The sequence below is a fragment of the Aythya marila genome, assembly GCF_965140915.1.
Source record: "Aythya marila genome assembly, chromosome: 2".
Classification (NCBI taxonomy): domain Eukaryota; kingdom Metazoa; phylum Chordata; class Aves; order Anseriformes; family Anatidae; genus Aythya; species Aythya marila.
This window is the reverse complement of record NC_139043.1, coordinates 53064753-53079688: the sequence shown is the minus strand read 5'-3', so window position 1 is coordinate 53079688 and position 14936 is coordinate 53064753. Positions and strand designations below refer to the sequence as shown.

At 49.8% G+C, this 14936-nt stretch overlaps 1 protein-coding gene across 1 annotated transcript in view; it reads right to left on the bottom strand.

The window, feature by feature from the left end:
- Positions 1–982: 982 nt before the first annotated feature.
- GMPR (guanosine monophosphate reductase) overlaps positions 983–14936 on the bottom strand; it is a 35714-nt gene continuing 21760 nt past the window's right edge. The window contains exons 8-9 of the mRNA XM_082752358.1: positions 10454–10613; positions 983–5060 (exon numbers count right to left, since the gene is read on the bottom strand). Coding sequence (XP_082608484.1) covers positions 4880–5060; positions 10454–10613 — 341 coding nt within the window. The 3' untranslated portion in view covers positions 983–4879. The remainder of the gene's footprint in view (positions 5061–10453; positions 10614–14936) is intronic.

The window sequence follows — 14936 nt, the reverse complement described above, 5'->3', positions numbered from 1 at the left end:
GTGGGGATTTCCCAACCTTTTTCAGTTTGGGTGAGCTACTGAAAATCATTTTGTACTAGCTATGTCACCATCCCCGGCGGCCAGCGGGCTTGGGGCTAGCCGGCTCGCGAAGGCACTCGGTGAGAGGCCTTGCCCGGGGGTAAGGTTTAGCCATTCTTCAGCAGTAATTTTTTAAGGTCTTTTTTTTTTTTATTATTATTATTTTAAAATTTTATTTTTATTTTTTTTTCTCATTTGGTATTATTAATGAGGGTTGATGCAAATCACACTTCCAGTGTAGTTCCTAGTGTAGGCCCAGCAAAAGGGATATTGCAGCTTTGTGTTGGGGAGAAATTGAGCTGACATGGCCAGTACAAAGGAGAAATAGGGAGGGAATAACGTTTTGCACCTTATTGAAAAGAGGAGAAGATTTTAAGTGCATACAGACATAGTTAAGAGCTTTTATTGTGACAGGAGAACTTTTTTCCATATGCGTGCATACTCTCTGTAATTCCAGTGTAAAATATTGTACTTGCACTAGCTTTTTTAAAACAAATATTAAAAAAAAAAAATGGAAGAATTCATATTCTATTTTCTAATGGTGGTGTGTCTATTTGTAGGATACACTCGCGTCTGTTTATTGAATTTTATGGTCCCTTTCTTTGATGGTGCTTGCAGGTTTTCTAGGTAGAAATTATTTCATTATTATAATAAAACAATGTTTGATTCAAAATTTGAACAAAATTGTTTTAAAGAAATTGTCTGTATACCAGTACAAGTTTATTGTTTCAGTATACTCGTACTAATAAAATAACAGTGCCAATTGCAAACGCGTGCTTTGTCTTCATGAGTTACAGCTGAACGCGAGAGAGCTTTCCCCTGGAGGTAATTCGTCCAATTTATTTCTCCTGCCCCCCGGCACCGTGTTTTTAGCACATCCCCATTCGTTCGCAGCGAGGCAGGAAGGCACCCGTGCACGCACAGCACAAAACCCTCTCCAGACCATCAGAGTGAAGCTTTTTATTGCGTAACAAAACTTCCCACGTACAGCTCCCGAAGGCCTTGCGCTGGAGGCGTTGCATGCACGGGTTTGCTGCAGACGAGGGATGGCAGCGCTGATCATCGCCCCCTCAGCGGTGCGGAGCGGGGCAGGAAGGCAGCTAAGGCTCATTAGCGCTTTTTGGCTGATTATGCAGAAGTGCTTTACAGTTATCGCAGGCAACACCACGGAGTTTTGGACTCCGAATTGCTTAGCCATGTATGAAAACGTCAGTAACAGTAAACACCGTGTCAGGTAAATGCTGTCTTTAGGGGTGCAGAGCTGCGGCAGCATCTGATCTGACCCAGGAGTGCTGCAGCCCCTCCGGCCCCTGCCCTCAGCTCTCCAAGCGCCCATGACTGAAAAGCACAAGCCCCTGTACCGACACGGCGGGGCCTGGCGAATTGCTGCCCTGTCTCTATGTCATCCCCAGTCCTTTCCACCCCCACAACTGGCTGGCAGAAAGGATTTTTTAGGTGTTACCTTGTTTCAAGATACCAGGGATTGATGTGCTCAGCTGGGCTTGTCTGAGTGGTGTCACAAGGCCCTTTTCGGCATCCCCACTTACAGGTTGTTGTTGTCTGCAGTTAAAGCACTGTGGGGCCGGACCTCAACGCTGCCCTGGGGTGCTCAGCTCAGCATTACTGGGGGAAGCAGGCATGAGCGTGGCCTGCAGCCCTTGTCACACTCACAGTGCTCCTGTAGCAGGGAGACAGGATGGGGCTGGGGTGGCTGGCTTGAAGAAGACCAGGCTGAGCAGAATCACCTGGCCCTGAGCGCTTACAAATGGGACAGGATGTTCCACGGGACTGCAAATGACAGAAAACCTGGAAAAAATGCGCAGGTGAGGTAGATCTGGAAATGGCACATGGCGTTTGCCGGTGTTTCTGGCCTTTGCGTGGTCCATCCCGCCAGGCACAGCGCAGCCTCAGCGCCTCTGCTCCCGTTTCTCCTGAGAGTGGCAGCGGGCTTGAGCAGGGCACGGCAGCTGGGGCTAAAAGACAACAAAGGCAACTACTGAGGCACAGGAGTGGCTGTTAAATGAGGGCTCACACCTGATCTTTTCTGTTTTGCAACCTGTCCAAAAGCTGCACATTTGAGCGTGAGTAGTGAGTGCTGACCCGGTTGAGCATTGTCTCTAAAATCCCACGTGTAACTACAGGCGAGATGCAGGCGTGCCATCAGTTTACCTTTTCTGCAGCTGATTTCTCTCTCCTGCTCATGCTGGAGAAAAAGAAAACAAAGCAGAACACGTGCTGCTTATCGAAACGCTGGTAACAGCTGCGATTGGGAAAAGCAAACACCCTCAGCTCGAGCTTTACCAGTCACCTCTCTTAGTGTCAATGTCATTCACCGTCTGGAGAATGCAGGGCACTTCTTAAGGTCAGCCTATCCCCATCCCTCCAGATCAGCCAGGGGCCAGACAGAGGTATGTGCAAAGGGACAGGGAAGCGGGTGTGAGCGGCCCTGGGCTGTCTAAGTGTGAGGTTTACCAGGGAGAAGACTCCACGCGTGCCACCCCTGTGGAGAGGCAGACCTCCCGTGCCCCCAGCGCCTGCCCTTTGGAAAAGAAACTGTTCCAAAGGGATGTCACGAAGCTGCTCTGTTCAATGTGCGTATGATCTTGTTAGAAAAGATGTTTACAAATATATATATATATATATAATATGTATATGTACCTCTTTTGTTTAGAAATGTAGCTAAAAAAAGTAGAAAAGCAATAGTGAGAGTGGGCGTGAGACCAGCAGACTGCTCGCCTCCCACGTGTGAAGGCACGAGTGTGGAGACACACCGGCGGTCAGGTCTGGCACAGGCTCCTCGCAGAGGTGTTTGTTTGCCTTTCTACCCCTGCACTGCACATCGTGTACATGAGGGAAGGTGACCCCCTGCTGCTGTACAGCTGCAGGGCAGTAACATCGCCTGTACTCTGGGCTCAGGGAGCAGGATTTGGCCCACCGTAGGATTTGGCCCACCATAGGATCTGTGGTAAAGAAGCGAGGCAACTTCTTAACGTGATGCTTTCAGGCTGGAGGGAGCAGAGACCAGACCCTTTACTCACAGGGCCGGCTTCTCTCTGAGTTCAGGTTCCTTTCCAAATTTTGGGCAGGACAAATGGTCCTTAGTGCCAGCATAGGTTACACATTAAGGCCCTTACTCACCTCCAAAACAGATGAGAGGGTCACACCACAATCAAGACCGACGCCCTGCAAGTTTAATGGAAGACATTTAAAATATGAGGCCATTTAGAAGACCTTCGGTGCCTTTTCTAATGTGCACGGCACACTTAAAAGTCATCGGGGATCACTTTGTGGCCTCAATTTGCTCCTCAGAAAGGTCGATCGTACCAACCCTTGTGCATGGCTTTTTGGGCAGTCCTGCCTATGAGCCTAATTCTAGAGTCTCTTTGCTATTCCCCTTCCTACAGCTTACTCGTTTGCTTTGCAAAGGAAGCCTACCTCTTTCCACAGATACCTACAGGAGGGGAAAGCAAGCCCCTGAATGAAGTAACACCAGCTGTACTGCGATCTCAGCAGCACTTCAAAGTGAGTGGCCAAACATTATTAATTCATTGGTGTTCACTTTTACATCCTTCAGCGTAACAAGCTGCTGTGCTACTCGTGCGGATGCCATGCGTGTTTCCAAAGAAGTTTTGTTGTGATTTATCAATTAATTAGTGGGCTGTTGCACTTTGTTAAAGCGTTACCCAGAGTCTTAAGCATTCATTACTGCCTTTAGAGCAAGTGCTTAAACTCAGTCTCAGCCTGCCAGTGTCTTGCCGTCAGGCTGTTCTGCTGGAAGCTCCCTTTTGATTTTCAAGACGCTAAGGACTGCAAAGGAGTGGCACCAAGTAAGTAAGACGTGAGTTTGACTTCTCTGACCTCATTCACCTGGCCGCATACAGTGTGCAGCACAGCAGCCTTACATCTTTGCTAAATGGACATGAAGAGGCAGAAAACTTACGAGGGAGCAGGGAGGGCTGCGGAGGAACCTCCCCTAGGTGGGTTTACTGTTGCTGAGGTTGTATGTCCCGAAAAATTCTGACCACAGAGCACGGGTAAAAGCAGGAACCCAGGTAATTCAGTAACAGCGTGCACAAAGCAGCAGGCAAGCTCTGAGCTGTCCTCTCCTGAATGATCTCCACAGACGGAGACAGGGAGGACAGCATGGGTTTGCTACATTCAATGACAACTTCCCTGAAGAGGCAGGTCCATTGAAAGAGGGAGATTTAAGTACAAATGGGGGCACCAGCCCTGCGAACCCAGAGTGGAGAGCTGGCATTTTATCTTCCCAGTAAGCAGCTCGCAGGAGTCAGGCCTCATCCACCTCTGACACTGTGCAGGCTGGCAGCCCTGCCACAAACACTGACCCTTTTGCCAGAGGAAAGGTGACGACAATTTGGGTTTTGGCTCCTCCACTCAACCCCTTCCATCTTTCTCTCTCCCAGCCTGCAGTCTCTGGAGGGTGCACTGTCAGAAGCAGTGGTGGCTGCCAGGCCAGTCTTCAAAGAGGGAATGTGTGTACGTGTGCAGGTGCAACAGACGTATCTGTACAAGCCAATTCCTTGTTAGCTGGGCTTTCAGCAGCTATTTGTCAGAGGGGAAGAAACAGGAGGAGAAATGATATTTAAAAAAAAATAAAATAGGCACAATAAAAGATGAGGCTATTGCATTTTGAACCAATGGCACTGTGTTAATAGCACAACCTTCCCTGTCCAAATCCCAGCCATTGTGGCTACGAAATTGCCATCTGCAGAGAGAGGAGAACTTGCCACTACTGCACCGAGGAGGAGAAAGCGCAACAAAACACCAGCCCTTCCTGCTCCTCTCCCCCTGCCCCTCTCTCCAGTTCCCTGGTCCTGGGCTACGAGAAGACCTGGCTGTGCTGCTGGGTGACCCGGATGAACGTTGTTCTCCTGCTGAGTTCCTTGAGTTTGGCAGCTCCCACGTAGGTGCAGGTGGAGCGCAGCCCCCCCAGGATGTCCAGGATGGTGAGCTCCACGTCCCCGCGGTACGGCACCTCCACGGTCCTGCCCTCCGAAGCCCTGCAGAAGAAGAGAATGGTTACTGCAGTTATGGGCAGCTGTAAAACGTATCCGAGTGTGCTGGAAATGCTGGAGGTGAAGGTTCTGCACTCTGCAGTTTATACGCACTCCCCCAGCTCTATCCTGTGCTTGCCTGTTGATCCTTGGTGCTCTCAAGCACTGAAATGCTTCACCTCCAGTCACAAATGAGGTGCAAGGAGTGGCCAGGCTCAGGCAACTTGTAGGAACACGGCAGCTGGGCCTCGGCAAGCACCGGGCAGCACAGCTCTGCAGGGCTTAAATCCTCACTCTCCATCACGTTTAATTTTCTCAGAAATGTTTGAGATTCTTGTGTCACAGGCAGAGGACTGACCGCTGAGGACCGGGGCTTTAAGCACTTTTTGGATGGCGCTTCAGAATCTGTTCGGGTTTGAAACGTGGAGGGGAGAGGGGATTGCTGTTCTTCTGCCCTGCGAAACCCAGTCAGAAGCAATGGCTGGGCTCTGTCATTGCTGTAAATGTGCCTTTATTTACTTTTCCCTTAAACAAGTTGTCTAGGGGATAGTGCGTGAAAGAAAGGGCATGCCTGTTCCGAGGCTGCATTTGCAAATCATTAACAGCAGCACCAGCGGCTCTGCGGAGGTACTTGAGTGTGAGCCTGGCGATATTTCATCCTGTTAGTTTAAATGTGGGGTCAGAGCCCTAGGGAGACAATAAAGGAGAAGTGTTAATATGCCATGTGAATGAGGAACCGTGATTAATCTCCCTCCATCTGATGAGTAATTGACTCTTTCTTGAAACTCTCAAATAAACACCAATAAGCGCCGAGCAGAAGGCGTACGCACCGCTGCCATCTAGCCGGCTGCTGCTCTGCTGCTGGGGCCGTGCTGCTGGGAGCTGACAGCCCTTTATTTTCGGCACTAGAGCCAGCAGCACGAGAAGGCCTGGGCCACAAAGGGATGCCAAAGTGGCCGCGCCACAATTCTGCAACTTGCTGCTCAGCCCAGACCGTGTGCGCTCGGTGGGCCTTTTTTCGGAGCAGAATTACAGAAGCACGGGACACTCGGAGCCACTGCCCTTGGGAGATGCTCCTCGTGGCTCTGGAGACAAAACCCTGCATGAGTGGTGGCCACTCATGGCACAGCCCAGACGCTCTGACGGCTGGGCACGGCTACCAGGCCCCTCTGGTATCAGCTGATGAACTGCTGGGGTGCCAAGACGCGAGCTGTAAGCAGCGTGCTGGGGGGAGCACGCTGGAAGGCAGGGGTCAGATAGCTCTGAGGAGGATGCTGGCATTACAGTTTTATGCTCAGCCTTGGGAAAAAAAAAAAAGTGTCAATGGCTGAAAATTCTCCATGCTCCCACTCTGTGTGCTGGGACTTACTGATGCTCCTGAAGAGAAAGGAGTATGGGGTGGGGAGAAATCGGGGGCTGGGAGTTAGGCAACAGCAAGTGCAGCCAAAAGGTCAGGGCTGAGTTCATGTTATGTCTGTGGAGCAAGCCCCCAGGGACCCAAGCTGGCTGCCGTGTCATCTTACCCCCCAGATGGGGAAATGCCCTCGCTGCAGCACGTGAGCACCGAGCGCCCCGTTGCGGAGCCAGATGAAGCCCTGCAGCACCCGGGCTCACGACCCTACTGGTGTCTTCGACAAGGAGATGGATTCAAGCTGTTGTTTCTTTCTTGGTTCTGTGTTTTGCAAGAATAAAGTGTGAAACCTGCAGTAAGTACCCAGTCAGATTGGTACAGCATTAACCTCTACTCTTGTCCATGGGGATGAAGAGTGACGTTTGTGATGAGCACATATTCAGGCTGTGTTCATGCTAACCCTAAAACTCCAGCCTGCAGGGGCAAGGGGTGGATTTTATAACAGGTAACAGTGCAGAGGGGTCCTGGTCCCCAGCCCTGCAGGGCAGCAGGTGGAAGCTGAGTACGTGCACGCACCCCTTGCTGCAACATTCACCTCCACAGCCTGGTCAGGGGTGGAGGCCGTGATGGGTACGTACCCAAAGCGTCACGCTAGAAGAGGGGCTGCCAGGGGGACCTGTGTGGGAGAAGGCCACAATCATGGATGGTTCCCCTGTGTCTGAGAGCAGTGTGAGCCACCCCTTCCCGTGCCTAAAAGACGTTTGTGGTAGTTGGCAATAAGTTAAACTAAGCAAAAGCTCCCCAAGCCCAGACTGTTTTGCCAGCACCGAACATCTGCAGGCAGGCTGCACAAGGATTAGAAGGGGTGTCACGGAGGCTGGCACACTTGGCAGAGAGCTGCGTAAGCAAGTCAGCAAGAAATGCTGAGGGATTTGCAGCTCTGACATCTGTCCCTGAGCTATGACCTGAAACTCACCCTTCCTCAGAAAAGAAAGGCGAAGGAGGAGCAAGTGGGGCTCCCAGCAACGGGGAACTGTGTGCTCACGTGCTCTCAGCAGGGGCTCCGTGCACCTTGCTAGCCACTGAGCAGGGTGAATAGAAAGGGAAAGGGATTTTCTGGAGACGTTTTGAATGGATTTAATCCATGATGCATCCTGTAACTCCCAGCTAGTTCAGCCATGCTGCTGGCAGGGAGGGATGAGCAATGTGGGTGGGAATCCTGGCGGGGTGCATGGGGTGAAGTGCTCTGTCAGCCTGGCAAAATGTGGGTCGGGGTACAGGGGCCAGCCTGCCCTGGCTTGAGGCAACCTTATGAGCAGAGCGTTTAAGAAATGGCAAGAATCTGGAGCAGCTTTTTCAGGCTATCATTTGGGATACAGAAAAAGGCAGTAAGTAGCAGCCGCATGCTGATGCTATTCTGTCTCTGTGGCCCAAATTCCACTCGCAGTCAGTGTAAAGTGCCAAAACCAGCTCAGCAGCAGCTGCAAATTGCTGAGTGACCACAGTAGGGCTGCAGCGTTCACACAAAACCTGTGAAATCTCAGAAGGGTTAACAAAAGCAAATTGGCTCGAACTGAACAATACTGCAGTCTCCATCCCTGCCTGCCTTACTTTTTTTTTTTTTTTTTTTTTCCTTCCAAAAGAGAATCTTAATAATTGCCTTTCAGAAATTCCCAGCTCTGATCCGTGTTCCTCGTGGAAGGAGGTAAAAATGTAAAAATAAACCAATATAGAAATGGCATATAAGTAATGAAACAGGATCCATGTATTTCATAGAAAATTAAATGGGCTCGATTTGACATATTCATTACAACAAAAGTGACTCTGGTGACTTTATTTCCTGCTGCAGCTACCTCCCTTTACCTGTCAATTTTCATTTTACTGTTTGCTGGAGGTGCAGATTCTCCAGCCAAAAGGTGTAATTCTGCCAAGACGAAGTTCAGTGACAAGCAGTCCCATCCTGCAGGGGGCCAAGCACATTGATCTCACCTCAGCTGGGCTCTTTAAACGCACATAAAGAAGCCCTACTGATTCGACAGGTTTGAGGGATCCAGCATTTAAAGCGCTGAGCTAGAACCCTTTGGTTCAAGTTTGCCGTGAGCTAAACTAGCGAGTGATTTAACTTTCCGTAAGTTTTTCCTGCAAGAGTAATAGAAAGAGAAGCTTTGCCTTCTTCCTGATCATCCCCTCAATGCCCCATGCATTTACAGGGCTTGTTAACCAACAGATTTTGAACTATTTAAACTATTTTTAACCTACAGTGACATCCATCGTGCTGGGGCAGGCTGAGCGAGACCGAGACCAAGGCTGGTGAGGACGGCCAGCTGCGAGTTGTGGCTGCAGCTGGAACAAGATGAGGATCAGCTCCCTCACAGTTAACAGCCACAGCTTACAGACTCGGTGCCTGGAGCTCCTGTAGCCAGGAGCAGACTGGGGCATTTCTGCTGTGGTACCCACTGGTGGCACAAAAAAGCAGCACCTCAAAGGGGACTGAGAATTTCAGACTGCCCTTCTGGTCCTTTGCTGCTGAGGTTTCAGAACTCGATCCCCAGGAGACTTTGCAGCACCAGAATGCAAAACAAAATGCGGCTATGGATCAAGCAGGAGGTGTGCAGTACTGCCCACAAGGAGCTGGAAGCACCTAGTCTAAGCCAAACACAGACTTCTTCTGTACATCCTTTAATCTTACAAGGCGTAGTACTTGCACTTTGTCCCATTTCTGTGGGGGACCAGTGCCAGTTAATTCTCCTGCTGGGGATACCTCTTTCCAGATGACATGTAACGAGGCAGAGCAGAATTTAGCAGCTGCCCTAGTCTTTTGTCAGCAAGATTTCCCAAACTACGACTTCCAGCAGCTCTGTGGTGGCCAGGCACTACGTGGCTGTGCTGCACTGAGACCCATGCAGCACGCTTGGGCTTCCCCCTGCTCTCTCAGGCAGCTGCCACATGCCTGAACAGCAGCAGGACCTTCCCACTCCAGCTGATGCAAGCACAGAGGAGCAAAGGACAGTGAGTTATCATAACTCAGATAAAAGGTTACCAGTACCTCTGCGTAGCTGGCAGCTGCCACTTTTAAATTATGAGGTAATTTTGAAAGGGTACACGCTTTGCTCAAGAAGGACACACAGGTCCTCCTCAGGCAAACAGTAAGGGTGTCCCTATCCCCTTCTTGTCCTAACAGATGCAGAAAAATCTTGGCCTGCGAATTTGCCAGGATATAGATGTTCTCCTCAAATTAAAGCACTTGGTATTTCAGTCCTGCCCCTGGCAGCGGCTGGACACGTTGGGAAAAACACCTGACAGAGCACTTGTAGCAAACAAGGCCGACAAAAGTCATCAATCTTCAATGTCTGGAACAGCAGGAAAAGTCACTGGCTCCGAGACCCTTACAAACAGCACTTTATCAGTTGGGACCACAGCCTAAATCTACTCCAGCAGAGAAGCTTTAAAAGGGATCCCTTCAGTCATCAGCATATCATGTAAGGCAGTAATCACTCTCAAAGTTGTCTAAGGGCAGTGTCCTTACCTGCCACTGGTAAGAGAAAAGACGTCGGAGGTTTTCCAGAGTCAACTGCTCTTTCAGAGAGTCAAAATTCTCACCAATTTCAGGAGCAAAGTAGCAATAGACAAGATTCCTTTGCAAAGCCTGTCTTCCTTGCTTTCCCCAAGCACCCTCTGCGGATTTTATCTCACAATCCAAGCTCCCACATGCTGAACAATTTTGGGAGATGGGTAATGGGCTGCTCTGGTGCTCTGTTACCCCCAAAGGGGTGAGAAATGTGTACGCACCAACACACCAACAGGACACACAATCTGGGTAAGCAGAGGGCCAGAAACCACAGCTTGGCGTGCCATGTTCCCACGTGCAACTCATACACATCTTTAGAGGCCTGAAGGTCAGAATAGTGACTAATGGCTACCCCAATTTGCTGCTATAAGTGGCCTCTTCCTAAACGAGAAGAGAGGCACGGGCCTGTTTCCACCTGATGTCTGTGGCAGAATTCACCTCCAGAAGTCACATGCCTGCAATTACTACAGGAGCTCCTACCTGTATTCAGCAACCCCTCCTGCGTGCTTCTTCATGGCTGTATCAGAGCTCATCCCGTAGAAGAGCTTCACCTTCTTGCCATTCTTCTCCATGATCTCTCCAGCACACTGGTCGTGGCCTGCAAACATTCCTCCGAGCATGACAAAATCGGCGCCGGCTCCTGTGATCAGCAGAGCAACACGTCAGGGAACGGAAAGAGGGTGAAAGACAAAGCAAGCACACAGCGGCCTCCAGAAACAACAGCCAGCCCTGAGCACTTTGGTACAGACAGTCCTCGCCCCTATCGCTTGCAGCAAACTGAAGAATTGAAACACAGCAAATTCTGCTTCTCTGACACTTTAAATGGAAAGCAGCAGCAGCTCCCGTGACATTTTGGCCTACCTTGCTTAGAAAACTTTGGGTTTTACTCTCAGGAGCCTGAGATGGATATAAACATCACTTCACAGAAAGCAGGTGGGCCTGGACTAACCCCACCACACCACATGAACATGTCCAAATGCTGGGGAGATGCCAGGCTGGGCATTTAGGATTTGGTCTGACCTCTGCCACTATCCAAACAGTATCACTGGACCTCGAGATCTGGCAAGCGAGGTCACTGTCAAATCTACACAGCTTCTGCCATCCATCTAAAAGCTCCGTACACAAACCTGAATCTGGGACTGTTTTGATCTTAGGACACACGGCAGCTGTGGAGTCTGCTTTGATTTATAAAGCCAGTTCCCTCCCTCCTCCCTTTCTCCAAAGAGCAGATCCAGCTGCTCCACTGACCTCACCTCCCTTTGCCTCCTTGTTGTTAGAAAGGAATGGCAAAGGGATTGTAAGGGGATATTAAAAATGAGGCTTATGCAGAAGTGCTGAGCACATCACAAGCAGTGCTTATAGGCAGGCACCCATTCAGCTGTCCTGCCTGGGTTCTCTTGTTGCAGATGGCAACGAGAGTTTTAAAGCCTCGGTTTTGTTCCTGCCTGATCCTACCATTACCTTGCCAAAACCGGAGGGAAAGCTCACCCTTTACGACATTCCCAGTTACTGGTGGGGAGCTCCTGTTGTTACCTGGCAAACTTTTGCTCCACATTTTAAAAAAAATAAGTACTCTGATAAATCAGGTTGGTCTCTCCTTCAAGGATGGAGGAAAACAACATGATGGAGAAGGGATAGACTTGGGATCAAGGTTTCAAAGAGGGCTTTTACACAAGTCAAAGGCCTGCCAAAAGACACCAGACTCTGCCTTGCCAATACCATCCCAATTCGGGGACCCCTTCAATCCCTGGATCCCCCAATTCCTTACCCACTGAGTGGTCCGTCCACCAAATCCACGTCTCTCTGATTTAGAGACAAGGATATTGTGTGGGACAGTGCCAAATGCTTCGCACAAGTCCAGGCAGATGCTGTCAGTTGCTCTTCCCCTACCCACCACTGCTGCGACCCCATCACAAAAGGCTGCCAGATTTGTCAGGCACAGCTTGCCCCCAGTGACACCCTCCTGGCTGCCACCAGCCACCCCTCCGTTCTCCCTCTGCCTTGGCGTAGTATCCAGGAGGATCTGCTCCATGACCTTGCCAAGCAGAGGTGAGACTGACTGGCCTGTAGTTTCCCAGGTCTTTTTTTTAAAAAAAAAAAAAACAGAGGTTTTTCCTGTCACTGTGAACTTCAGTGGACTGCCACAACTTCTCAAACATGATGGATAGTAGCTTAGCAACTTAACAATTTCTAGCTCTGATTGTGGGTCTCACAGCCTCCACATTATTAGTGCCAAAAAGACAAATGAAATCTACACTTCAGGATCACAGAGTTCTGCTTCTTCCCCACCTAAGTGTCTACCTATTCTCCTTCTTCTGACTGTGTTTTTTGGGAGGAAAGCAAACATGCTTGAATTACAGGATTGAAACTCTTCCAACTTAAGTAACTCTTTCAAAATGAAATAAATGATGGAGTCCCTCAGCTGTCTCCTGCAAGCCTGATGATACGAGTTACTGATAACCAGATCAGCTCTGCACAAATTCACATGGAATCAGCCTAGATCTGTACCTTGGCCAGCCCTCCAGGCAGGTACAGCAATAACAGTGCCTGGACTGCAGCTGGCCCTGGAAAAAAAACATCCACCTGTGCTCCAGCTGAGGCACTGAGCCTTTGCAACAGCAGGTGTACAGACACAGCCTCCAAAAGCAGGGAAAAAAGCCAGCATGATCTGTCAGGTATATTTTGGAACCAGCTTCTTCCCAGCTGACTTTGCCATCTGATTTTTCCTCCCTTCTCCTTCTCTGCTCCTGTATCCCTTCTCACCGCTGCTGAAAGGAGCAGCGATAGCATGTTGAAGATGCTGGCGCAGGACTCAAAAAGCACATTCTGTTCCTGGCTGTGTCACAAAAAGATATGTGACCTCAGGCGACTGAATTTAGCATTTCTGTGCTTTGACTTCCCCTCGTTTTTAAGAATGGAGACAGCAGTGCCTCCCCGGGGCATTCTGAGAAATGTGCTCGTGTTATCAGCCTTCCCAAGGGTGCAGCCATGTGAGCCATCCCAGAGGTCAGCACAAGGTCCTTTCATGCTTTCCGAACGCCTCCTGACCAACCTACACCTTTCCCATCACCATCTCCAATGCCCAGATAGCGGTGTCATCTGCAGTTGCCCAAATCCATACCCAGTTTCCATGCAGCAGTTCTGGAATCCCAGCGGTCTTTCCCAAAACATCTGTAACTCCACACATTTTTGTCCCCTACCTTCAGTTTCTCTGCCCCTTGCCTTTTGTCCTAGGCTTGTTTTCCCTGTCAAAATGCCCAATCTAGCTTTGATTCCTGTCACCAGTAGATGTTCAAGCTTGTAGAGCTTCTCAGCATCTTCATGTTTCTTCTCACCCCCCCTCCAGTCACACCGTAAGCCATTTTTCAATGCTACTCTTCGCATCTAGGTTTTTATCACACTTTTCACTGTCCAAATGGCTGCCTTGCCACTGCTTTATAATGAGCACCTCAATGGCCCTTCCGTGGACTTTACAATGATCCACCAAGAAGAGATGGCATAATCCCTAAGATGGTTAACCAAAAGCCCTCTTTGTGTCTCCTGTCCATCCTTCACCCAGCCCTCCATCCCCAGGTGCTAATTTTGCCATCCACCTTCAATAAAAGCCCCCCAGCTCTGCAGGCAGTGAGATTGCAGTGCTGGCTCACCACGTCCTGGCGACACCAGCACGAACCACGGCGAGCTGAGGAGCCCGAGGAAGCCAGACCCAACGCAGCCCTCGCTGCAGGCAGCAGGATGTCAGGGCGGGCTGAAGAGAGGCTGGGTGGTGTTTTTTTTTGTCACACAGTCTCGTTGTCAGAGGGTGGATGCTGCTGTTCAGTGAGGTCAAATTGGCCCAGCTGAAAGTATCAATCCCTGTGCCACATCACCCACCGGGTAACACAAGGGTCCTGTGAAATCCTGAGGCACAGCCAATTCCTTGTGGGTAGCACAAATCCCCTAGTTACATCTTCCTTGTCATCTGGCCTGTCTAAAACCAGGAGCTGTCGGCAAACTTGGTGACAGATTTCAGCTTCAAGATTTCCAGGAGGCTCGTTTTTTTTTTTTTTTCTTGGCAGTTTTGTAATCTCAGCTGAGGCCTGACCTTCCTTTCCGTGCTTGCAAAGCTTCTTGCTGAGCAGGATTCTGCATCGTAACATGCTCTGCCTTGCATCGTACCACCCCGAAGTCTCAATGAGAGACTGTGCTGTCCTGCTGTACTCCAGGCACTACCCTGCTGTGACACCTCCCGAGGGCCTGGTATTCTGGCAGAGTGCCTTTAGGTGTCCTGTCAGCCCAGGATATATTTATTCCCTTGTTCACATGAAGAGCAGCCACAACGTTATGGCTAAGTGACAATCATGACATTGACCCCCCCACACTGATGTAACTCCCATGCCCAACAGAAAATACAGATTACATTCTCTGTTCTATCAGCAAAAGCTGGTGCAATTTACTGAAGCTGTTGGCAGGAGAGCAAAGCCTGTTAATTATTAACTTGGATGTTTGAGACATCTGCTCGGCTCTAAGAGATACAGTATAAATAAAATCTCATCTCTTCAAGTGGATAGCTGATCCCAAGAACATCTCTGGGAACCTGGCCTGCCTTTCCCTTTTGTTCTTCTGCCCAACACACACTCCACCGTCTCTTCATTCATCCAGGCTCAGGTCAGGCAGATTTGGCAGTGTTACAACCTGCTTTGAACGCTACTCAGAAGAAATCCTTATCAGTTTTCTTTGTATTACTGTCCCAGTAGCTGTATCTTATGCACACCTGGCAGATAGTTTCTAAATAGGACTTCGACCACTGTATGCTTTCGCCCTGCAGAATTTGGACTGTCTGGTCCAAAGAGCAAATTCATGTCTGGCGTATTAATTTCACTGCGGTCACCCACAGGGACAAACGTAACCCACTGCTGATTACACATTCAGGGTCAAACTGACTCCTGCATCGCTGCTGGCTGTGCTGGAGTCACGCAGGGTG